Source organism: Solea solea, chromosome 13 (genome assembly GCF_958295425.1).
Source record: "Solea solea chromosome 13, fSolSol10.1, whole genome shotgun sequence".
NCBI lineage: Eukaryota > Metazoa > Chordata > Actinopteri > Pleuronectiformes > Soleidae > Solea > Solea solea.
The window spans coordinates 11,594,982-11,620,554 of NC_081146.1; the positions used below are offsets into that span (position 1 = coordinate 11,594,982).

At 39.7% G+C, this 25,573-nt stretch overlaps 1 protein-coding gene across 6 annotated transcripts in view; it reads left to right on the plus strand.

Moving 5' to 3' along the window:
- ptprub (protein tyrosine phosphatase receptor type Ub) overlaps positions 1-25,573 on the plus strand; it is a 152,950-nt gene that overhangs the window by 72,749 nt on the left and 54,628 nt on the right. For all 6 annotated transcript variants that reach the window (XM_058647567.1, XM_058647571.1, XM_058647569.1 and 3 more), the window contains exons 3-7: positions 6,936-7,207; positions 15,550-15,631; positions 18,552-18,667; positions 20,973-21,147; positions 24,413-24,706. In XM_058647567.1, coding sequence (XP_058503550.1) covers positions 6,936-7,207; positions 15,550-15,631; positions 18,552-18,667; positions 20,973-21,147; positions 24,413-24,706 — 939 coding nt within the window. The remainder of the gene's footprint in view (positions 1-6,935; positions 7,208-15,549; positions 15,632-18,551; positions 18,668-20,972; positions 21,148-24,412; positions 24,707-25,573) is intronic.

A 25,573-nucleotide genomic window follows, 5' to 3' on the forward strand; every position in this document is an offset into this window, starting at 1 on the left:
TTTCCAAGGAGAGAGGGGGAATGAAAGGTACAGTACATTCTCTCAACAGTATGTTTGCACTGACCTTTTGAAATGTCCTCCAGGCAGTTAGGGATCAACTGCCTGATTTGCCCAGGAGAGAGGCGGATGAGTGGCCACATGTGGGGGAAAAAAAAGAGGGGAGAAGGAGAAAGATTAAGACATTTTAAATGCCTCGGTTTATTTGTCTTATGGCTTAAAAAGTCCATAAAGGCTCTTAGCTCGGTGACTGCACAGATGACGGAGGAAGGTGTGTGCACTTAGTGAAACAACATGTAACACAACTGCTGAAAAACACACACTATTTTTGGCTGTATTCAAAATAATCATTAATCAGTTAATCATCCTCATTAACTGTATATAGAAAGGCAAGATTTGAATGAAACCTTTTCTATTTGAAAATAATAATTGTTGGCTTGTATAGGCCATCTGAACTATGACACGATGCATTGTAATTAGCTGGTCCAGGCAGTTGTGGGACTGTTAAATTATGAAATAAAAAATGAACACTTTCATTACATACGATTTCTGACTGGTGAAGTAAATTAGTAAAGTAAATTGTTTTTTTAAAGCCATGTTACTCTCACCAGTCAGGAAGTAGAAAACGACTGCTGTATGTCTAGGGAAAGTTTTCCTTTTATGTATAAGTCAGCGTCACGCCATTATCATCATTACATGTCATTGCTGTAAGTTTATTGGTTCTCTAATGTCTTATTGCTTTGTCCCTGGACAGAATCTGTCATTAGGATAAGAACTTTTTAAATGATATATGTTTAAATTATTATTTGTCATTTGCCTCTTACTAATTAGCACATCATCTTATGAAAGCAACAAGCCACTCATGTGTATCCTACTGAAAGCTCCTCATTTCACTGCATGATGGAGCATTTTTACATTTGTGGACAGGTTTTTCTCCCGACATCAGGGAAATAATGATACTGTTGTACCCTTAAGGCCGTTGGCCAGAGCTTCACTCTTTCTCCTCTTTAACACTTTATTTTTTTATTTACTTATTTATTTGTGCTGGAGGTTATTGCAGATGGCAGCAAATAAAGAGTGGGGATGGGGGGGGGGCATCGAACCCTCAGATATTGAGTCTGAATTCCCGCATGACCTCCTCAGACCAGAGTATTAGGGCAGAGTGAAGGCATCTGGTGAAAAGACGAGCATCAAGGCCGATGTGATGAAAGCTGGTTGGGGCTCAGACCAGCAGTAATGGCACAGCAAGCAGTGTCAAGGACGCAGCTCAAAGCCTGTTACATAGCCATTGATCCCATTATATTCAGACCTTTGGTCTCACTTCTTTCTGGTGTAGTGGAGAGTTTGGCCTTGGATGTCAGAGGAACACAGCTTCGCTGCATGGGTTACACAGAGAAAGGCTCTATGAATTTTACACTAGAGGAGAGTAAAATGAAAAATGACTGCTGTGCTACACGTTGTTTCCCCCTGTTTTGTTTTTCTGCCGTCGACCATTTAACAATTGCCATCTTATTTGGGCTGTTTTTTGTTTTACCGAGTCTGTGTTTTTGACCTTAACTAATGTATCAACGCTGCACAATGCAAGCCGTACCATCTGTTTATCGTCTTTGCTCCCTCTCCTCATCTGCTGTGGCTTGCCACAGATAGTGTCACCTACAGCCTGTGACCAGGTTGTAGTCCAGTAGTGCTCTATATGAATTACGATGTGCTGGATCACTGCTAATCTTGTTATGGATGTTCTTTTGCCCTTGGGAGGGGCATCGATGGATGGATGCAACTTTATCAGATTTCATGGTGCTTTGGAGTATAATTCATGAAAAATGCTTGTGTGTGTGTGCAGCGAGCATGCACGGTAGTAGTAAACACCACACTTTAATCAGATTAGCCTCATTTATTTAGCATCATTTACCTTTCACTAAAAACAGGAAACAAGGAGGCAGAGAAAACGAGAACAAATCAACAAAATAAAACAAGACAAGTCACAATTAAAATAAAATAAGAAATAAAACACCAGGTTTTCGATGTGATTCAAAGGATGAATCAATAAAACCAGTCGAATCAGATAAAGGCGAGTTTTAAAAAGTCATATAAAGATGATGGTTTGGTAATAACTTGTATAGTTATAACAGCAATAACTTGTATAGTTTAAAGCCAAGTGGCTCGATTAAAAAGACCGCTTCTCGTAATCAACCGTCTTACTTCAACCAGGAGGAGACTTGTAAGTGAGAGTGTCAGGATGCCCTGTGACTCCTTTAAGGTCAACAGGACTTATGAGACAAAACATCAGAGTATAATCATCTATGACATTTCACCAACATGGCATACACTGTGTCGATTTGGGAAAGTGGAGGCTCTCATCCTGGCTAGTTTCCATTTCTTCCCCTTGGAAGCATTCATTTCTCCAAAGGAAAACTATTAAGCTAGTAATCGCGACCCTGTGTTATTGCTGTAGTTCCATTTTTGTCTGCAGGGATATCACACTTCTCCTTCTTATGAAAGCAACTTTTGCATCTCGCATCCAGACAAACACACACTCACCCTGATATTGGTATGATTTTGTGTCATACAACTCTGTCAATGCACTGTTACACAAACAACACACTACTAAAAATACACAAAAAACAATATTTTAAATCTCGCCACAGCAACGCCATCAAATAGCTTAAGTTCAGCTGAGGCTGAGCTAGTTACACCTGCTGCAACATTTTTCTACAGTGTTTGGAAAAATTGGCTATGTCGGGTTGTGAATTTTAAAGATTTATCTTTTTCTTTTTCTTTTTTTTTTGGAATGGCACAAAACACCATCATTCAACTCCACAGACAGTGCTGCACAAAAGTGTTAGGGCACCATCAGCTTTTTTTTCTTTTTTTTTGTTGCTGTCAGATTCAGTGATCACTTGCATTTGGAATGATATATGCATTTTTATTGTCTGTTTGTTTATTGCTTTACCTACAAAATAGTTAAGCAGGAATTCAGAAAAGTCGTCCACATATAAATTTACTTATGTTTTGGACTCGATGCCTTGAACCAGCAGTTCATCACAACATTGCTTCATTATTAAAGGAGGCTACTCTTATTTTTTTTCTGTCGGAATAAATATACTGCTTTATTACTGCTCAGTGCGGAAGCATTTTCTAACTGTTTTTGCTCTGAGAGATAACTCACAATTAAATTTGTGATGTAATATAATAAAATATTGTATTAACAGTACAATCAAATAAAAGGCTCAATAAAAATAATTAAGAGGAGATCCACATAAATAAATAATTAGCCTTGATGTTGATAGGATAATAGAGAGAGAAACATTGGCTCTTAAAAGTTTGAGAACCACCAATTAAGAAGTGGGAATATTCCGCTTAGCACTTTGGAACATGTATGAAAAGTAAAGCTGTTACAATACAGTAACATTTGAAACTACTTTTGATAGAAACACAAGTAGACGTTCAGAACTCACATGTATGTATGCATTTAATGGTGATGACTTACTGAAGGCTAGGTTCCATTCAGAGTGTACAAAGTGCAGACTTTGTGTGCATGGGCGTCATAGTAGCTCTCTGACCTCTTGTACTCTTTGAAAATGACTTGGAGGGAGGTAAAGCCTTTTTTTCATGGCCTTCTGAAGATGTTATTCATTGAGTCCCCATCAAAGCTAAATTGACATACTTTACCTTTAATATTTGGTCCATCACTGAAGTACACGTATGCTGTGTGGACGATGTCTCGGGTCTTTTTTCTGATCTCAGCAAGGTCATTTTTCTTGATTTTGTTAACGGATTTCCACATTTTCTAGCCATGCATTTTACTGTTGTGTGCTTTTACAGTGTTATGCAATCATGCTGTGGCTCTGAAGTCATAATAAAGAAGGCTGAGCACATTGCCCCCGCTCTAAAAACCTTCCTGTGCAACATCATCCTTTAAATACAGCATCAGGCCACACTAACACAGCAGGAACATGGTGAAATAAGTACATAGCAGTTGTCATGTTCCTGTTCTCCCCCCCCATGTCTGATAAGAGGTAATTATGGCAGAAAATATTCAACATATAAGCACGCAAGCTTCTATGTTTTTTTTTTGCTGCCCCAAGGCATTTTATGTTTTTTTGCAGTTTTTGTGAGCAGCATAACTTGTTTAAGGTGTAAGGCTATGATATGATTACATTTGGTAACGATCCAGACACGGCTCAAGTCTAGTGAAGACTGATACACTTAATGCAACTGTTGAATAGAAGAATTTAATGGATAAACCACAAAGAAAAATGGATAACAAGTCGTTCCATTTACATTACACTCGGCTTGAACAATCCTTTACTACCCTTTGTGTCAAGACCTCAATTCATAATAATAATAAAAAAAAACCATAGACATTTCTTACTTTGTGTGGACTGGGATACAGTATTTTATTAATTATATGATTTCACCTTTTTCAATTGGAATTTAAAGAGCGGCAGAGGGACTGGTTCTGGTGTCTTCATGTGGGTCTACAGTAACTTGCAGAGTCAACAGAAAGGCGTCATCTATAGATACAGCCAGGGTCGCACGTCCAGGCTGTGACCAGCAGCGAGGACAGTGTGGTTGCAGCTCTCCAACACGTTCCTCTTATTTTATTAGTCCCCTGTGGGCCTAGAGGTTGCAGGAGAGGAGACAGATTCTGAAAGATAATTAAGTAAAGCAAAATGAGTGTGCTGAGATCCACAACCCAGGTCAAGACACAAATCAGGGCTTTTTGACAGGGGAGTGTAGGGCCATTGGGCTTTACATTAAAGGCCACATTCTAGTCTTTAGATAATGATCGTCCTCACTTCAACTTTCTTTATAGCTTGGGTTTGAAGGTTTTGAATCTTAATCTCATTATGTAAAACATTCAGTCAGTCACTCTATGATTTTTCATGTTTTGTCTCATTTGCACTTCAGAAAGCAATTACTGTTTTCTCAGCAGACACGGTGGTGCTTTTTAAGAATGGATGACTCCATCAGGTGCCTGTTTCTTCTTTTAAAAAAAGAAATACACCTGAAGGACTCATACTGCTGTGTACCACAGTGAATGAGATGCAAATTTTTGCATGATTAGTCTACACACAAAGTCGACGCAAAGACGAGAGTAGACGTATATTACGAAAGATGAGGCACATCGCTAAACTGTGCAAAGGAAAGAGGAAAAAAGGAGGCAGTAACACGTCATGAAAGATGCTTACTGCAGTAAAACTTTGTGTCCGTCATTCCAGACGACACCGATCATGTGAATTCTGCAATGCAAAGACACCCTTGCCTTGTCCTCTTCAGTCGCTCAAGCTGAAATATTTGAACTTGGACCAAAAAAAACGTCCTGATGTTGCTGTGTGATGTTAACACAATTATTTCTGTATTCCCTCATGGAATTATTCATCGACCCAGTAGCATCTGTATAATGTCATGTCACCTTTCCTCTGGTTGAATGAGGTTGAAAAGTGAATGAGATGCTGGTGTGTGTGTGTGTGTGTGTGTGTGTGTGTTTAAAAAAAAAAAAAAAAAAAAGAATGATTCATTTTTATAACTTGTGATTTTAATGTAGGCCTAATGAAATATTGAAACATGTTAGCTTCTTTTAAAGATCATATTAGCTATTAGAATAAAGGCTTTTTAATACTACTTTCTTTAGTACTTTGATAGGAATGCCTGCACCTGACATACAGACAGTTCCATTTGCACTTTGGATGTGAACTGAGCTCCCAGTTATCTTTTGTTTTTGCACTCATGGGAATATGTTGGAATAGTGAGTTGATCATGAGGTGAGGAGATTGTCGGGGATGTTTCTCAATGAGAGGGATAGAGTGTGTGGGATGTGAATAATTCTCTCTCTGTCTGGCAATTCAGCATTCATATGCCATTTCATTTGGTGCTGCATAAGTGTCTTCAGGACACCTGGCGCCGAGACTGGGACTATTTCGTCTCGTGGGTTCTTTTCTGAGTGAAAACAGAAAGACCTTGGAATACAAAGGACAACGGTTTTGATTGTCTGAGTACACAGGAAGGTCTCCCAACATTGGTGTGCTAATCATGTTAGCGTGCGCAGACACAAGGCAGGACAGATGCTAGGAAAAGGGCAATGGGGTTATGTTTTCTTGATTAGAGGATGCTTCAGGGAGGTTTGTAAATCTCATTTTCTACCCCAGCATCACCTTGTAGAGGGAAAACTGCCATCATTTCTTTCTCTCGCTCGTTCCTGTATTCACATCAAGCAGTGACTTTGCCAGCACCAACTGCGTCTTTCTCATTAGACGGGGCACATTTCTGTGTTGTTATCGACCACACTTACCTCCACTCAGCAGTGACTTACCAAAAAATACTTTCATTTATATTTTTTCTGGATAAAACTTTTTGAAAGGTACAGTCAAATCAGAGTTGTTCCTTCTTGATGTGGGTTCATATCAGTCTTCTTAACACAAATCACCCAGTGACTAACCTGCAGATGCAATATATCCACAAGATTGTTTTAGGTTTTTCTTGCAACCAATTATATTTTCTCTTTCTGATGCACATTATGTGTGGTGTCCATTATGAAGGATATTCATGATCAGAATGTTCATTCATTCATCGTCTACTGTTTTATCTTCCATGAGGGTTGCTCTGGGGTGGGGGAAGGGGGGGGGAGGGGTTCATCCTGGACAGGTCGGCAAATAGAGATGAACCATTGAATCGTCCAATCATACACCTATGGGCAGTATGTTTTCGGACATGTGGGAGGAAACAGGAGTACCCGGGGAAAAACCCAACATGCTAGCGCCACACAGAAAGGCCAGAACTGGGACCTGAACCAGCAACCTTCTTACTGTGCGACCAGATCAGAATGTTTCATACTTAAAATAGCAAATGCTACTGAGTTAATGTGGCATACAGAGTTACACCAGATATTATGAAATATTTTCTATGAATAACTGATGCAATTCTTTTCTTCCTTTCAGGATCATATATGTTGGTGAACTCCTCCCAGCATGCCGTGGGTCATCGTGCTCAGCTGCTGCTGCAGTCGCTGAGTGAGAATGACACGCACTGCGTCCAGTTAAGCTACTTCATGTATAGCCGCGATGGCCACAGTCCCGGGGCTCTAAGGGCGTACGTGCGAGTCAATGGCGGTCCACTCGGTAGTCCCGTGTGGAACACATCGGGGTCTCATGGAAAGCAGTGGCATCAGGTTGAGCTGGCTGTCAGCACCTTCTGGCCTAATGAATACCAGGTATGATCTTTGTCTCAAACTCATATGATAATATATGTGATATTATGTCTGGTTAACTGATGATGTGTTAATGAAAGCCAAACACTCAGGTGTTGAACAGTTAAAAAAAAGGTTTCATTTTTGTGGAGATCTGCAGGCCTCATTGACTGATGTCTTGTGCAGCTGAAAAATATTACACAGTCAAGCTGTGTTGATCACCACTCATTTTAGCCTGGAGGTGACTCTAGTGTTAATTACTTGCATTTGCAGTGTAATTAGCATTGATTCCCTCATGGATGTAGCCTGTATTATTGCTCGAGGGCCCTAACTAGGTCTCACATGTTCTCCCTGGTAGAGATTTTACCCACTGAAGCCTGTGTGCAGGGTATTCAGTCGACTCCAGCAAACCCCATGGCATGTTAAAGCATAGGAACAAAAGAAAGACAATGAATGGCATCTACTGTGGATGCCTCGTGTGGTGTGGCTTGCAGAGAAGCCCAGTGAGCGTGAGGGATATTCATCTAATCATCCAATTAATTTTTTTATGCAGACTTTGCAGAGCTGTCAAAAAGCAATTAATTTGAGATTTGCCAGTTTTATCAAAAATCTCCCTGGCCCTCTGAGGTCTGTCCTTCAATATATAAATATTATAAATTTAGGGACTGTTCTACCAGCGTCACATGATCCGAAAGTATACTACCTCAGGTCAACAGAACCAAATGGCGTGACACAGCACGGTTATTTTGCTTTCTCATTAGTATCTTAGTAGCGACAGTATCTTGTACTTTTTTTTTAGTTCCTGCTCTGGCGAGGTTCCAAGCGAGCTGAGCGAATACAACGCGTGATGTCGTCAGACTGCAGGCCACTGTTTTAGTGCCGTCACTGGAAGAGTCGTCCAAACCGTAGATCAGTTGAACGGACTTAACAATCCTGAAAACATGCATTCATCTCCAACTTTTAGCACGGAAATGTCCAAAATCTCAATATTTATCACAAACCCTGACGCTATATGTCAGTTTCTCTGGCATATAGTTGGAAAACCAACTGTGTAGAGCGAGCTGGGACCATGTAGTGGAAAAAATGGCAAAATATACACAAAAACACATGTAGGAAGGAAGTTTGTTTGCTGTTATCCATTCACAAGGATTCAAAGGGTTTCAAAATGTATTTTCGTCAGAGTGAAATACTGCCCTTCAGGATAATATTAGTGCTGGTAATTATTAAGTTTGAGTTGAAAAGACATGTGTTTTTGTCAGGAAAAGCAAGATGTTTTGAATAATATACATTCTCTTTGATGACAGGTTCAAGGAGAATTTGATACCACACTCATATCTGCACATTAAATATGAAGGTATGACTAAGAAACTATTAGTATGAGGCGGGGGAAATGATTAACCCGAGATAGCCGGAGCTTGCTAAATGTTTGCACTGCCAGCACCATGGCCAAGAGGAAAGGAATTGGGCTCGTAATCGGTTCAATCCTGGGATGGGATGTTCACTACCCGTGTCTAATAGGGATGGGTTAAATTCAGAGGACAAATTCACTATTACTAATTGGTGTGTGTGCAAAAATGACTCATTCTATCAACCTTATGCATAAACTTATTTGAATTCTACTAGTTTAATCTTTGCAAAAACTGAAGTATACAATTGAGAGGCTGTGGTTATATAAAGAATCATGTGCTGATTATTTCTTTGCTAAGTGCAGTGACAGGTTGCCAGGTAGTGTTTTTGTTGGGTTAAAACAAACGAGTTATGACTTGTTAATTCGCACTGATAGTTTGCATGTTCTCCCCGTGTGCACATGGGTTTTCTCGAGGGTTCGCTCTTCTTTCTACAGTCCAAAAACATGCAGATTAAGGTAAATAGACATTTTAAATGGTTGTTGGTCTCCGTATGTTGGCCCTGTGGGAATCTGTAAACTTGTTGACATTTACTATAAAAAACATAGCCAGTAACTGTTGAGGACAACCTGTTGAGCTGTAGATTGTTTTTGAGCTGCCAGCTTTTGTGTTTTTGTGTTTTCAGAGTACATGAGCTCGCTGTCAGTTCCACCTTCTCTTGAGCTTTACTTCTCGTAAAACAGGCATGGCAAAACCTCCTGCCAACAGAACAGTTCATTAGCTCAGCTGAACACTCTGGTTCTCAAAGTTTGATTCTTTTTTTCCCCCCATGGCATCTTTAATGTGAACAGTTACTTTTACAATACACTCATTAAATGTCTTAAATAACTGTTGCTCAGAAGCTAAAGGTTTAACAGTGAGTGAGCTGATAGTGAATGAGTTTGCTGGTAAAAGAGCGATTCATTTCTGATGGATGCAGTGAGAGCTGAGCTCTTATAAATCCCTCACCAATACCCTGTCCTCTCCCCACGTTGGGACAGACAAGTCATGAATACAATAATAACATGTTGTATGCTTTGTCTCAAGTACTATTTACTTGAGCAAAGGCATTTTCCTGTGTACTTAGCTGTTCTCTCCTTCTGTCCTACCTTCCGCTTCCCCAGTGGAGTGGTGCTCTTTCTTCCCACAGACCTCTTAGCATCCTGGCACAGTATGATGTCTCATAGGTGAGTCAGAAATGTGCTGTGGCTGCCAATGAGCAGTTCCGGTGAGGAGTAGGAGGTTTGTAATGGGCTTAAGAGGAGGACTAGAGGACAGGACAAACAGTGTAGTAGAAGGAGATAAGCGTGTCATTTAAATTAGTATTGACAGTAGCATTGTGATAGAACAACCTAAATTGCTGATGGCCTTGTATTTTATTACCAATTGAATCCACGTTTATTAGATTACAGTTTTTAATATGGGAATATGATAAAAAAGCTATTGGCTCTAATAAAAAAATCTACTTGCAGCATATTAGGATTGAAAACAATTTCACAACTTTACCTTGTGCTGCTTCTAATTGCAAAGAAAGCTGAACACACATATAGTCAACCACAGTTTACATGTGAAAATCTTATTGTTTTCAATTCTTCAGTTCTTTAGAGAGTGTTAGTTGTGCCATGACTTTTTTTTATTTAATTTTAGAGCCTTGGTTTTATCTACTCCACAGCAAGTCTAATCCAATCATTTTGGATTTTAAGTGATAGGCAGTGATTGGAGAAGAGACTCTTCTTATCCACATCTTTGGGTAAAACAAATCTATATCAATTTGCCTCAATTTGGAGACAGTTTTCAAATGTACAATTATCACAGCTTATTAGAATTCTGGGTATAGTAGAGCTTCCAGGTCTATGCAAATGTCAGTGTAGCTCATTGCACTGCATAGACACAGTTGTGAGATGATACTGAACATTTGCTGGTTAAATAAATGTGGGTGCAATGAAATACCTGGTTGTACTGTTTATGTCTTGAAAATATTACCATGGCATGTAATTAAAAAAATGAAAAGTTAGAATTAATATACTGCAGACCAAAACCACCTCAGTTCAACTGTCTGGTGATATAAAAACTACTAGGAATTATCCAATGGCTTGCTCCATATAATTTTCAGTAATATATTATTCATGCAGGACTCTCAGTACCTCTGTAAGTTCAGTTGTTCTTTCACCGGGTAACCGTCTATATTAATGTCAGGGGGTGAAGAGCATTATATAAACACCATATCCTCCTATCACAGCTGTGAAATTGGAATTTGGAGTTCAGTGGATTTAAGGTGGAAATCTTCAGAGAGCAAAATCACCTTGAGATGTCTCGGCTGAAGTTGTCATCTTCCTCTGGTGTACATTGCCATATTTCTCTCTTCCGCTTATTGGTTGAAGTGTTTGCAATACCTGTAGAACCTTGTTATTAAATATTTAAGATGTTATCCAACTCTCCAAGACTGCCAACAAGAGCCAGAGACATGTCCCCCCCCCCACCTTTAGCATCTCACACCTGCATGTCTCCTCTTTCAAAATGTCAGACTCTTCTTGGAACTGTCTTTTCTTCTGTCTTTTATTACTTTTTCCACACATGTTGATATCAAATAGTATATATCTCCTCTTTTGCTTACCAGTTGCAGTTGTTACTGCCTTAATGTTTATTTGGGATTTTCTTTATCGCCCCATAACAGTTGTGTTCTTAAAATGGCTCCGCCTCAGTAACTCAGACCTGTAAGAAATAAGGGATAGGATCCACAGTTCCTGTTCAGTGCAAACATTTATCTGTGAATCTTGTGAGGCGCCAGCAGTCTGTGACATTCTGGCCAGATATGTGTGTGCTGGTTTTAAAACTGCATGCAGACACAGACCCATAGGCTACTGAGAGCTGTCCCTCAGCCATGGCTCAGATATATCACACTGTCTTGGAAAAAAAGAATGAATCTCACACAAACAGTTGGGCACTGTGACTGGGTCCAGACTCTTCTAGTTTCCAGTTTTGGCACTGTCATGTTCTTTACCGAGAGCATGCAGATTGAACATATTATCAACAGGTTTACTGTCAGCTGTGAGCAGTTTCTAGAATCTCCCTTGAAACCACTCAGAGATATTTTTATTCTGTTTTTGAGATAAAACAGACCAAAATCATGCATGATTAATAAAGACCCAGAAGCCAGTTTTCGGTATCTTTGCATGAAGACTGGAAACAGGTGGACATTTTTAGCCTTGCTCTGTTTGAAAGAAAAAAAAATATCTTCCAGGACTCGGATTACTCACTAATATGCATATTTTTTTGTTTAATATTTACAAAGTCCAGAGTTTGGTGTGTTGACGTGACAAAGCTAAATAAGTGACCTTCATGCAGTATTGCTGTCTTCATGCTCTGTGATTTTCTTTGTATAAACAAGATAAAATATTCCAATTAGTAGCTTTGTCGGTGCTTTAACATTTATTTATTTTGAATCTTAAACTCTAGACTTAGAGCCTAGGTGTTTCCGTCTTCTATTGTCTTAGCTGGGCTAAACAGGTCTGAACTTCTAACACACAACATGAGATTCACATTGAGAATTGAAATTCCCTTTCTGCATATGACCTTTTTGTCTATGAATATATAGAGGGGTTATTTATCTATGACTGCATAATGATGAGTAAAAGCCCTGTGTCTAATGGTGTCTCCTGACAAGAGTGTAAAAGGAGGGAGTTGGTTTATAGAGCCAGATAAATTGTCTCCTGATTTGTATACATTACAGCTGCTTGTAAAATCAGCGGTAATGTAATATTTTTCTCCTAAAATGCATTTTATATTAGATGTAAAATATTGCGTATTACACTCTTTGCCCCCTTAGAGCATGGGCAATGCATTTTTATAATTTGAAAGTAAAGTAACCTCTCATTAGAATAAAATACAGGCATATGGAAGGCTTCATTGGAAAAGTGGCTTTCAATAAAAATCTGGGAAGGTTGTTTATTGAAACAAATGCTCTAAATGTCTCCTCCTTAATAATCTTCTATCCTAATGGCTAAAAAGACTGAGGATTAACCAGCAATCAATCTTGTATTGAGTGCTTTCGTTCAGCGGAGAGTAATAACACCTACAGTTAGACTCCTTTTCTTCCTTGTATACCACTATGTCTAATCAGTGCTTTGTAGCTAATTTTAATGTCAGTCTAATGGCATGACAACTTGTGCTTACAAAGATAGTCAGGTGAGCATACCAAAGCATAATGTTCTCTAATCAGTGCTATACATATGGTATGGTGAGCAGGTACACAAAACGAGGAGAGAAGAGAATGGATGGTAATGAAGACAATAAAAAACTGGAACATGAACGATAAAAGATTACACTGCACAGGCTTTTAAGAAAATAAACCAGCTCAGGGTAAAAAGGGAACTAATAAAAGTGCAAATGATCATTTCCATTTATTTTAAAAGCTGTAGCATCGTCTATGCACCTCGGGTTGCAACGAGGTCTGGAAACAAACAGGCAAATTGACTTTGGCAGACAATTAGCCTCAGTTTTCCTCCCAGACCTGAAGCCATAGACCGAGCAGAGTCACTATCTGACTCTGAAACCCAGGAGCCAGGACCTTTTTACCACACCTCTCTAGCTTGAATGCCATGGCTCTCTGCATCTCATTCCATCCCAAGTTCTTTCTAAATGTTTTTTTTTTTTATTTGATATGACCCCAATCTCCTGAAATCCCCATCACAATGCTGTCTGTGGCGGTTCCTGTGGAGGTCATGCATGGCCAGAGATACTGTCACACCAATCGTTGTTGTAATAACACGTCTTCCTCTCAGAGTACAGGGAGGTGAACTCTCTGTGTCCCACTGAGTGAATCAGCAATGTATCAAAACAAACGTTTGACACTGGGTTTGGACAAATTGTGATTTTTTCTTTTCTTACTCATTCATTGATATTTATTTATTTATTTAATAAAGATGCACGTACACTGCTTCTCTGTCCTGAGAAACAGTGACATATTTGAAAAATAACATTTTTTGTCAAATGCTTAAAGTGAGATTCTCATGAATAACCTGGTTTCATAATCAGTTTGGGGGTTCAGGAGCATGCCTTATTGATTTACCTGGGATCTACTTGAGTACATTTTAAGACATTTTGATGACAAGTAATCCGATAAAATTAGCTTTGAATCCATGTCAGTGGAATAAGTTGTCTGTGAAGCAGTAATTCATGCAGATAACTAATTAAACAAACTGACCTAAGTTCCTCAGTCATTAGAACTTATATCTCTGGGGCAATTATTGTTTAAATGTGATGTGAAATCAGGTCAGTCACTTTTTGTTTATGCTGAATAGGAGAGACAAAATGCTAATTCTATCCTCACCTGCCCCCTCCCTTTTTCTTATCACCATCACATCTATCTTTCCCTCCCTCCCTCTCTTTCTCTCAGTCTCCTCATGCCGACCTGTATCTCATTCCTTCCCAAGGTTGAACTTTGATTGATGCAGCCATTTCATTTCCATCCATGTCTGTGAAGAAAGTAAACACAGGGTAATTAATATGCAGATGTTACCAGCCTGTGCTGGTACACTCATGCATTCAAAACAAACTATGGGCTCACAAAACCTGCTTGAATAAAGGCAGTTTTCTTTAAGCAGTTCAAAAGTTGCATTTGCCTGACATTGGATGAAATAAATAAATGTTAGCTGCAGCCATTTAGTTAGTTGATTCACTTAAGTGAAACAAAGCAGAAGGCATGATGATGGATGGCCACTTTTTAACTTAGCATGATTGCACGGGAGCGTTTGGTTTGATACCTGTGGATGTAATAACTTAGCTTCTTTGGGATCCCCTCAGTCTCTCTCAAATTGCCAATGGTCACATTGAAGCCAACAGCTCAGAGAATTACTGGCTACAACATACTTTAATCTGTCTTGATGTAATTCAGCTATGTGACTGATGCAGTTCAACTCTGTAGAAGTGTAAAAAGAAAAATCAAGCAAGCAAGACAAATCTTTGCACAAGGTTTATTTTTTCTATCCTTTCAACAAAAACATCACCACCACTTGAAAGACTCCATTCTGTGAGGACAATGATGAGCTGTGGTTTAAATTCTCGGATGAGCTTAAAGTAAACTTTCTACAAAGATAAGATGGCACATTTACATTGAAAGAGAAAAAGCATTTCTTGCATTCACAGTGGACAAACGTTTCAAATAGCCATTCTCAGTAAACACGGAAAGGTCATGACTACAGAAGGTACAGCACAACAAGCCCTCTATGACTTGGAGAAGAACAAGCTTTTACACATGCATGTCTGCGTGGACACGTGGTGTCATGGCGTCAGCAAATACCGAGATCCGGTGATGGGAACCATGCTGTAATCATTTGGTGAGAGGATTATGAGAAACAATAACTTAAAGCCAGTCTTCAATCAAACGTGTAGATGGAAGACTGTCCTTCCAAAACAAACATCACCCCCGTGTCTCATAACTCTCTCAGTATAACTGAGGATGGTGATTTGATATTGATTAGGTTTCATGAGTGTCCACCACTCATCCAGCTTATTGTTCTCCATAGGATGGTATGAGGCTTTGTCCTCCCTTGAGTCTTGTGGCCCTGTACAAGGTGTATTATCTGTTGGTATGGCTCCTCACAGCCTGAATGTAGACTCATGACGCAGACACCACAGTGAGTGCTCCCTCATGAAGCCCTTATGTCTTCTGACCCTGCAGATGAAGGCAAAGTGCATCTATCTCCTACCTTGTACCTTGCTTCTGTGTTTCTCCAGTTTGTCTACCTTCCTGTGCTGCGTCAACATATGAGCACGGATGTGGTGATACCCTTGTTTGTAATGAATGCATCTGACAACAGCCAGTTAATCCAAATAGCCCTGAGTATTCTTCTTGAAAATTGCTCTCTCATTTCAGCTTTAAGGATGCGAGAGATTAGGTCAGTGACAAGTATGTGCCCTATAGCTGCTGTGGTTATGAATCCAACCCGTTCATCGTGTTTTACATCTACTTCACTTTTGCAGGTTCTGATTGAGGCAACTGTTTCCAGGGAGCGGCGAGGATACATTGCCATAGATGACATCATGGTGCTCAACTATCCCTGCTGTAAGTGCCACTTTTGACAATGGATTACAATTACAGATAATTACAGATGGTACTAAAGGCAAAATAAAAAAAACAGCAAAAAAAAGGGTTTAGTGGTTTTGGGGGAAAATGTATTTCAAAGCAGCATGAAACATTAATAGGACGAGGAGAGGAGTAACGGCAGATTGACCTTTTATATTAGTGCTGCAGGTTGTCCTGAGGCATCTTGCGATGACAGAAGTGCATATTAAAATGATGTGACACCCAAATGCCAACACTCCTTTCCCCCCTGAGATCACACCTGGCCCTCTGCCTCTGGCCTTGTTTCGAGAGCCAAATTGATTTCTTAATCAGTAAAATTTAGAATTCTCCATCTCTCTCTGACGACTTCTACACTGTCGTGTCTTTCTGGTCGGGCTGAAAGTGTGCCGTAACGGAGGCATTTCTTTTCTCCCCATATCTAGTACTGCATTTCAAAGCCTTAGGAAAGAAAACTGCCTTCTCTTCGGGGTGTTTTTTTTCTTGAACCAATGGCACCCTGTGGAGTGCTTTTTGTGTCAGTAGAGGAGAACTAAGGGTGTGTTGTCAGCCCCGGAGGACGCTGTGTAAAACGTATTCACTAAGACACCTGAGCTTAATACCCAGACAAAGTGCAGCAGTGTCACTTACACAATCCCTGTGTAGCCCAGTGTTGAGCACAAGGGCTCTTGTCAGTTCCTGTGACACGTAACATCCATGGTCCACACCACTTTCAAGGGACTTGCAGTATATAACTGGCATATGATTGAAGGACATTTTTCTCCCATGCAGTTCTCCTTGTTAATATTTATACATTCCCTATTGTCATCACTGAAGTGCTTGGTCTTTTCACAGATGTCATGCAGGTGAAGACAACCACTAGTGATTTGCGCTCTGAATGTGACATTGCTTTGTACCTGTTATGTGCACATTCTTCCCTATCAGCCACCCTGTTTCTCCAAGAGACAGCAGATGGTGTCTTCTGAGTGCTCCCACTGTGGCCATTAAACAATTAGGACTCTCATCAAGACCTGAGCAATGCCTTATGATGTGGCACATGGCCATCCTGCATTACTTGCCAGCAAAGAGTGTGAGGAGAAAGGAGTAAAAAAACAGTTGGAAAAGGATTGCATCATTAAAACATGTATGTTGATTAAAAACCAAACAAAAAAACCCAACAGAATTTACTTTTTGTAAATAGTAGTCAAAGTCCAATGTGTACAAATGTGTGACATCTAATGGTGGGACTACAGAGTGCAACAAATCTAAGTCCTTCACATAGCAGCTTATCAGCCAATGAAAACCAGATATTTTTTTCTTTTAAAGCAATTATACACTTTTACTTGTACAAGTGTATCGTGTCATTAAGGTTGAGTTTGCTTAATAGAGGCTAATCAAGCATAAACTATACTCCAACCTTATAAAGCTTGGTTGTAAGGCTGCTACTCTAGAGGTCAAGAGACCGAGTGGAGTGAATTCTCACATACATAAGCATGGCAGTGTCTGTAGGTAACACATGTATTAAAGGGCCATTGTGTAATTTCTACTGTTACAATATTTATAGGTAATATGTTCAATTTCTACAAAGAACTCTAAAAAGTTGTTGTGCTGGACTGTTGAAACATAGTTGACCTTTTAGTGATTCTTGTTCTTGGTCTTTTTTGGTCAAATGTACAGTGTAATGAAATATTCATCATGCTAAAGATTCCCAGGGATAAAATCAGACAAATGTAGCTTTACAACATGAGCTCTTTACAACTCCAAGGCCTGGTTTTTTATTTACACTCATTTCGGTCTTTGTTTATGTTTGGCTCACAGACATGAATTATGAATTAACTATAGGAGGGCGAGTCACTCAAAGGAAACATGGCCACCTGTGGGGTACGGATGCAGGCGCTCCTTCCTTACTCCTCACTGCGCACTAACTAAATCAACAAATTGTCATCTGCCTCCTCTGCTCGACGATGGAAGCAGTGTTGTGCAAAAACAGGGGAAGAGCGAGAGCCAAACATTTGCTTCTCCCCAGTGCTTCAGTTCACTGTTGCTCTGCCATCTCTTCCTGTCAATCATTTGGAGTGACATGTTGACTTGTCCTACCCCATTTCTCAGAGATGGCAGACAGTGCTGCCGGCATTTACCCAGTGATTTGGCTCTGCAGGGGTCTGGTTCTCTCTGCTCTATTGTTAATCATGGAGTTGGATGAGAGGGCTACTCCCACACAGTGACTCATTGGCAGCTTCACACAGTTTTCTGGGACATTATTAGTCAAAATATGAAGAACTGACACTTATCCACAAGTGGCAAAGTATTTTGCTAACGGACATCAAGCGAACCCCTCAAAACATTAATTTTCATGCTGATATCTGTAATATTATTTTTGTTAAATATTTGTTTTATGTTATGGTCGATATAATGACTGGTGTGCAATGGAGAATTAAACACAATAGCCATGTAGGCTCCTCCACTGTCAGAACAAGAGAAAAACTCACATTTAAAAACTAAAAGAAAGAAATAAAGAAAGAAAATGTTTTTCCTTTGAATTGTTTTCTCTTTTTCCCCCCACTTGCATCTTCATTTGGAAGTTAATTTTACAGACATCAGTGTGCATCAGTGCTTATCTTGACTTGTTATTCATTAACATAATATGAAGTACATTGTGCTAAATATAAATTGTAACAATATAAACAATTCCCTCATTTTTGATATGCAGAATTTCTATTATGTCACAATGTCATTGAAATTAAAGTTAATTATGAACATAGCCAGTTGTTCTCTCAGGCAGAAATGCCTGAAATTCTGTTTATGATTGATTAAAAACATGTCCCGTGGAGACTCTTGGCACATCCGCGAATGACTGAAAGGTAGAGGAGATTTTTGAGTTCACTGTGTGTGTGTGTGTGTTTGTGTCTGTCTGTCTCTTCAGATAAAGCACCGCACTTCTCCAGGCTAGGAGAAGAGGAGGTCAATGCTGGGCAAAACGCCACTTTTCAGTGTGTTGCTGCTGGAAGGGCATCAGAGGCTGAGAAGTTCCTGCTGGAGGTCAGTGGTTTAATGTTAGCTCAAGGAACCTGTGCGTATAAAATGCGTGGGAGTTTGTTTTTGGTATTTTTCACATTTGACTGAACGCTGGACACTGAGTAGATAATGTAAATAGAATGAAAATCACCCGGTCTGAAAGAGACACAATGTCCCTTTGTCATGGTGTCTTTTTAGTTTACTTTGTGATAGCGAAAGCCTAACATGAGACACAGACTTCAATCACAATGTGTAACTGAACTGTCTACACACATAAATGTTTTTCAAGTGGCGGCTATTGAAACATGACAATATGACTGACTCATTGAGTTTGTTTTAAATGGAGACTGTGGTAAGAATACTGTGAAAGCCATTAACACCTTGAGTTCTTCTTAATTCACAGGCTTTGAAAAGTTACACACACACAGAGTTATCTATTTTTTTTGCCCACCACCACATGTTTTTATTCAAATTCTTGTGCTGTGTGTTGGATATCTGCAGTGTCTTTTCATCAAGACTAGCTTGCTCACTGAAGATCAGGTGGGCCGTGTGGTTTCTTACCTCTGGTGGAAATATCTCCGTGGGCTCCAAAACCATCCTTTTCATTTAGCCCTGATTAAAGAACCACAAATTACTGTGCTGTAGGATGTTTTTTTCATCTCACAGTGCAATTACTGTGCAGCCATGCACACATTCATTGTGTTTGCCAACATCTTACCACCCACTACACCCAGTGTTAATCACAGTTGACCTGAGGAAAACCTACTCTTTTGTTTTGAACTGTGAGATGTATGATTTATGTAACTGAAGCATCCTCACTCCCACCTCTCCGAACACTTTATCACACCACTCATTTGGTCACAGCACAAGGATACAAGGATGAAGACAAATCCTTTGGGTAATTAGCTGGCATAACCATACAGGAGTCTGCTGTAATGAGATCTTGAGGCCACTTTGCCTCTCCTTTACTTTTCACTGTCCTCTTCACCTCTTTCTGTCTCTCCTCGCTCTGCTTCAAACTCATCTCCGAGCCCTGTTTTCTCCATGATTTGAAATCGCTGTTGTTCTCTGTTGTGCCCTTCGTGCTCAATGTGTCTGCAGCACCAGCTGCAGCACAGTCTTGTCTGCACATGCTTGTCAGATTAACAGATTTTTTTCGTTGTTGGTTTGCAAATTAGAGAGGGCCAGATTGTTTATGTAGCATGAAGTGATCTTCTGTTTATTCGATTTTTCCCCCTGCTTTCTCTTTGTAATCCACATACTCGGTAGTGTTCGTGAAAACCAGTTAAAAAATGCAAGCTAGTTACAGTAGTGTATGATTGAGGTGCAGTTTCTCTTCCTGCAGTCACAAGACTGTCTCAACCCTAATCAGTGGGTATGTGTTTATGTGTTTGTGTATGAAGGCTCAGCCTGAGGTTTGTGTGGTCTGTGGGTTTTTGATGGGCCCATATCAGAAGTACAACAGACACTAGTTTGGCCGAGCACAACCCAAAGGTCTCCTTGTTTTCCCAGCATGCTCGTGTGCTTTAGTTTCACTTAAACCTGGCACATAAAAAAGAACGAGTGTTATGATTCATGTCCACAGTTTCACACAAAAAAAAGCACGTCATGAAAACAAGAGAGAAATATCATATTCACTGTGTTTTTGCTCATGGTTTTAATGGTGTGGAACAATGTGAGAGATATTTTTCCCCCTGCACTCAAGGTGCGTCATGCAACATTCATTTGAATCTTCTTCTCTATCACCTATATTGATCTTTCCCTCTGTTTGTCCATCACAAACAAACTCTTTGTTTTTTTCGGGTTTTTGCCTGTGTCTCCTTATTTCTTCAGGGAAAACTGACAGAATTACATTTATTTTTGGAACTGGTTAAACGGATAAAAAGAGGATAGACGGATAGATAAAACCTCATTTAATAATGCTGAGCAACTGAATAGAAAAAAAATGTGGTTATAGGTTAAGGTTCAGATTAAGCATTATGGTTAAATTTATAAGAACATTTTTGAATAGAATTAAATTCAATGTCCTTAGAAGAATACTGTGTGTGTGCTCATGAAAAGTACAGGATACAGGGCTGTGGGACCATTACGAGGGAATTACAGTCTTTCAATTTCCATTAATTCTTCTGTCCACTCAGATCTGTGAACATCATGGATGTGTGTTGAAAACGGAGTAGCATTTCATTAGTTATTATGCATCTGTATGTACGTATGTATGTATGTATGTATGTATCTGCACATAGTAAGATCTATTGCACATGATACATAAATGTACACTCATGCATATTTGAGAGGGACATAGTGACCCATGCTCTTTCCTGCCTTCCAGAGACACAATGGGGACATTTTAACAACAGCATCTGTCAAGCACCTGAGTCACCGGCGCTTCGTGGTGTCCTTCCAGCTAGACAACATCCAGCGAACGGATCAAGACCTTTACCGCTGTGTCACTCAATCCCTCAGGGGCTCTGGGGTCTCAAACTTTGCTGAACTTGTTGTCAAAGGTAAACAATCTTACTTGTTTTTCTCTTCATGTTCTCTTTTTGGTCTTTCTCGTCCTCTTGTTTCCTCCAGTATCAGCATCACTTTCTTTGCTGTTATGGGTGTATATAATATTGTGCTTTTCTAAATTGCTGCCCATGATTTAGGGGTGGGAATCACAGCGTCATGATACGATATGATATGATACAACAAATCTGTGATAATCAATAGAAATTATTGCAAGACCTTTCATATTGCGATACTTCACAATATCATTCTGACTGAAGACAACAAAAGTGTGAGTACCTTCATTTGTTAATTATGATATCCATATTTGCCCTGGTGTATCGATTATCGTATTGCATGAGGAAGGACGATATACCACCAAATCGATATTTTGACCCACTACCCCCACTGTGATTCAACTATTAATTCAAATTAAACTGACTATAACATACAGTAAAACACACTAATGTGAACATATTTCAGATCACCCACAGAACATCACTGGCACATTTTTCCAAGTTGATTTTCCAGATAACTCCTAACATGAAAAATTGCATGGCGTCCTATGCACATGAAGGGTCTTTAGATGGAAGGTGGAAGCATTATAACTTATGTGAGTTGTTTTCTGAGCTGCAGTTGTAAAAGAGTTTGTTGCGCTAAGTTCCTCAGCTCCCTGTCAAAAGACTGTTCACTTGACTTGGACTCCTGCAGCTCCTGTCATATCATGTACCACGGATAGTGACCTCACTCCCATTACTCACTCCAACCCCACAGCCTGACATCACTTTGACAGCATAGTAATGACATGGTTGTGGGGTGGTTTGCTGGCATAACACACTGCAAGCAAAGGGAAGATGAGCAGTGCAAATAAGGACGTGTAAGATTGTCATTCTTCTTGTCCTCTACGGCATGGACTCATATTGTGATTCAGACTGATTTGCTACAGACAAATCCTATTCACCAGCAGCTGCCTTTAAAGCAAGAGTTGGTGAAAGCACTGACCGAAAGCCATGAAAACAAATTTAATGTGGTCACACTCCCACCAAAATTGGTTTCCTTAGTTTATTCTATAATCAGGTTATTTCTGCAAGCCCATTCTGCTTCATGAGTAGTATGTTCAAGTCATGTTCCAGGGTCCGATAATCTATATGCCGATCTTGGTCATGTTGCTCCTAACAGCTGTGCCAGTAGCGTTTGAATGGGTATGAAAGACCTGCTGGCTCCAGTGTCATTAACCCCCTGACTCACACATCGTGTCTTCTCTGTAAATAATGTTTTATATGTATATGTGTATATATATATATATATATACATATATACATAACATTATGAATGGAACTTTGAGTTGTCACCATGATGAGAAAAGCGTAATATAAATACACACCATTTACCCATTTACCACGTTCAAGTCAGGTGCCTCAGAATAATATTTCACAGGAACTAAGAACCTCTTAATAAGACTTAAATAAAGCAAAGAAGAACCTAATCATCCCATTAATGTGTTGGATCCACTTATTTCAGGACCTTAGATGACATGCAGGGATCATGATGGATGTCTTTATTTGCCCCATGAGAACAGAAATATGTCCTGATAATGAACAAAGCATTTTTTTCTCTCCTAAATGTGCTGTAAACTGTATATCTGGCTTTTAGTGTGGCCTCGTAATAGTTGTTGTTGTTGTCATGTGTGCACTTAGTTGGTGCAGCTTTGTCTGTTAAAGTGTAAATTTCATTTCATTTCCAGTGGGACTGAGAGGTGTTAGGTAGTAACAGAATAGCTCTGTCCACAGAGATACTTGGATGAAAAGATTACTAATAATAAAAAAACAGAAAAAAACTAAAAGCGACTAAAAAAAAAAAGCCTTGTGTATTTATTTGTGAAAATAAACTGTAAGAAGAAATGAATGAGCTGTTTTAAATTTGGACCTGGTTGCTGCTTGCCTGTGGCCAAAATCTGCACTTCTATTGTGGAGAAAGTCACTGAAAGAACAAAGATGAGCTGCTGCAGGCGAAGTCAAGGCAAAGCACAGCAGTGCAGCGGAGAAAGCGGTGTTGTAGTGTTGAAAGTCTTCACACGGGAGGGCTATAAGAGACAGGAATGAAGGATTAGTCACAGTTAAAGATCTAACGCTGATCTTTTCTCATGCTTTGTCCTCATTTCTTTTTGCACTGTCTTCCCTCCCTCACACTGCCTGTCCGTGTAATTGTCCAGTGGCTTGGATCTGCCTGTGTGTGACATTTGACCGGTGACTGTGGTATTAATCTCTGGTTTGGCAGATTTTACAGACAGCGATGCAGAGCCTTCTCTTTCATGATGGTGGCCAGCTGTGAGGGCAGAAGAAGATATAGAGCACTTTGTCATTTAGATACAGAGATCGCACTCATCCAGTGCGCTGCGAGAACAGCTGTTTTCTCACTTGCTACGTTGCTAAAGTTCACGCAGGGCTCTTTGTTAATAGGTATGACTAATCTGCTGTTTGAACACAGTTTGACCTGCTCACTTCCCACAGTCCCTGCAGACACCATGCGCTTTTAGTCTTTTTTAGCTTACATTATTTTAGGAGGTGCAATACCAGCACTGTGATATGTCTAGTGTATGTGTGGAATCATCACAATGTCTTATGTGAAGACTTAGTTTCTGTAATAGAGTGATCCACATCACTTCACTCATCCTGGATCACCTGAATGGAGTAACAAAATAATTCACTATCACGCTTTAATGTTTATGTTTTCTTGAGCCTTCTAATTTGAGTTTTCTTCTATGCCTCACATTACGAGGGCATGAAAAGTCTTTCTTTTGGTTCCCGCTTCACATTTCTTATTTTTCCCCCACTATTATTTTCCCTCTAATTTATTAGTCTTTTTCTTTCAAGTGTACTGTGTGTATATTCACGTTTCTTCTCCTTCCTCTCATGTGCAAATAAATAAAATAAAAAAAGGAAACGTTTTTGCTCCAAAGGGAGGAAAATAGTTTCCTCACAGAGACAACAAAGTACTTACTTCTGAATGGTAAGAAATGAATTAGCACACTAGTGATGAGTGAAATGAATATCAAAATGAGGGCTTCACAGTTCATAAACATAATATTAATAATATAACAAAATATATTGAATCTTTGTTCATATCACATAATAATATCACTGTAGAAATTGGTTTTGAATATTGCCCAGCACTAAATCGAACTCTACCTGTCTAGACTGTGCTCGAGGTATTGGGCTGCTGGAAAAATATGTGTTTGGACAGGAAAATGAAAAATAAACTGCCTCTCATTTCCTTTGACAGTTCCTCCATCCCCCATTGCACCACCCCAGCTGCTGCGTGCCGGCTCCACTTACCTGATCATCCAGCTCAACACCAACTCTATCCTGGGAGATGGCCCCATCATCAGGAAGGAGATTGAGTACCGCGCCAGCCAGTCTCCGTGGTCAGAGGTGCATGGGGTTAACATGGTCACCTACAAGCTGTGGCACCTGGATCCAGACACAGAGTACCACATCAGTGTGCTGTTGACTCGGCCAGGAGAGGGAGGAACTGGACCTCCGGGACCACCTCTTGTGAGCAGGACCAAGTGTGCAGGTGAGCTCCAGCTTCAAAAGGCTATATAATGGGACAAGGCTTAGTAGTTTAATACATTATAAATATTCTCCAATCTTTTCATCTTAAGACAACTCAAAGTTGTCTACTTGAGATCCCGCATGACTCATGATAGTCTAAGTGAGTGTGAGAATGAGTCCCTTTTCTCTACTTTGACTGGCTTATCTTTTAGGATTTGTGGAGGCCAGAAGAGGTGGAAGTATCAAATGTTTCCCAAGGAAAGACATCCTTTATTTATTGCAACAGAGATACAGTACTGTATTAAAGTATTAGGGCACCACCAGCTTTGTTTTTTTTTATGATGTCTTGACATTTAAAAGATGTGACTGCAATATGGTCTTATTTATTAATAAATCATCAATCATTTTTACCCATTAAACATGTGTATGTAATGCTCAAGCATGTCTTGAATAATAGACCTTTTTTCCCAGCAGATGTTTGGAGAAAAACAGGTTTTACCGTTAACTTTAATCAGGGTTCCACTCCAGTGTTAAGAGAGCCATTGTTCAAGTGTAAGAGTAAGTCACACTAAATACTCGACCCCAGATTCATCTTGACATCGTCGCTGTGTATTTTAATGCCTGGCTTTAAACATGAAAGCACTGTATAGCTACAAAGATACACTGACCACCTGCAGCTGCGTTTCAAGCTGAAAGCACATCACCCACTGCTCAGCTTTCATCTATATCTTATTCGCTGTCGGTTGAATCGCTGAGTATTGTCTGAGTTATCACTTGCATCTTTTCCACAACACAAATATGTACACGTATCTGTTGGGATTCTGAAAGGACCTTTTATGCGAAATGTAGTGCTGAGAGAATATAAAGGGCACTGTGGTCTTTGCTGCAA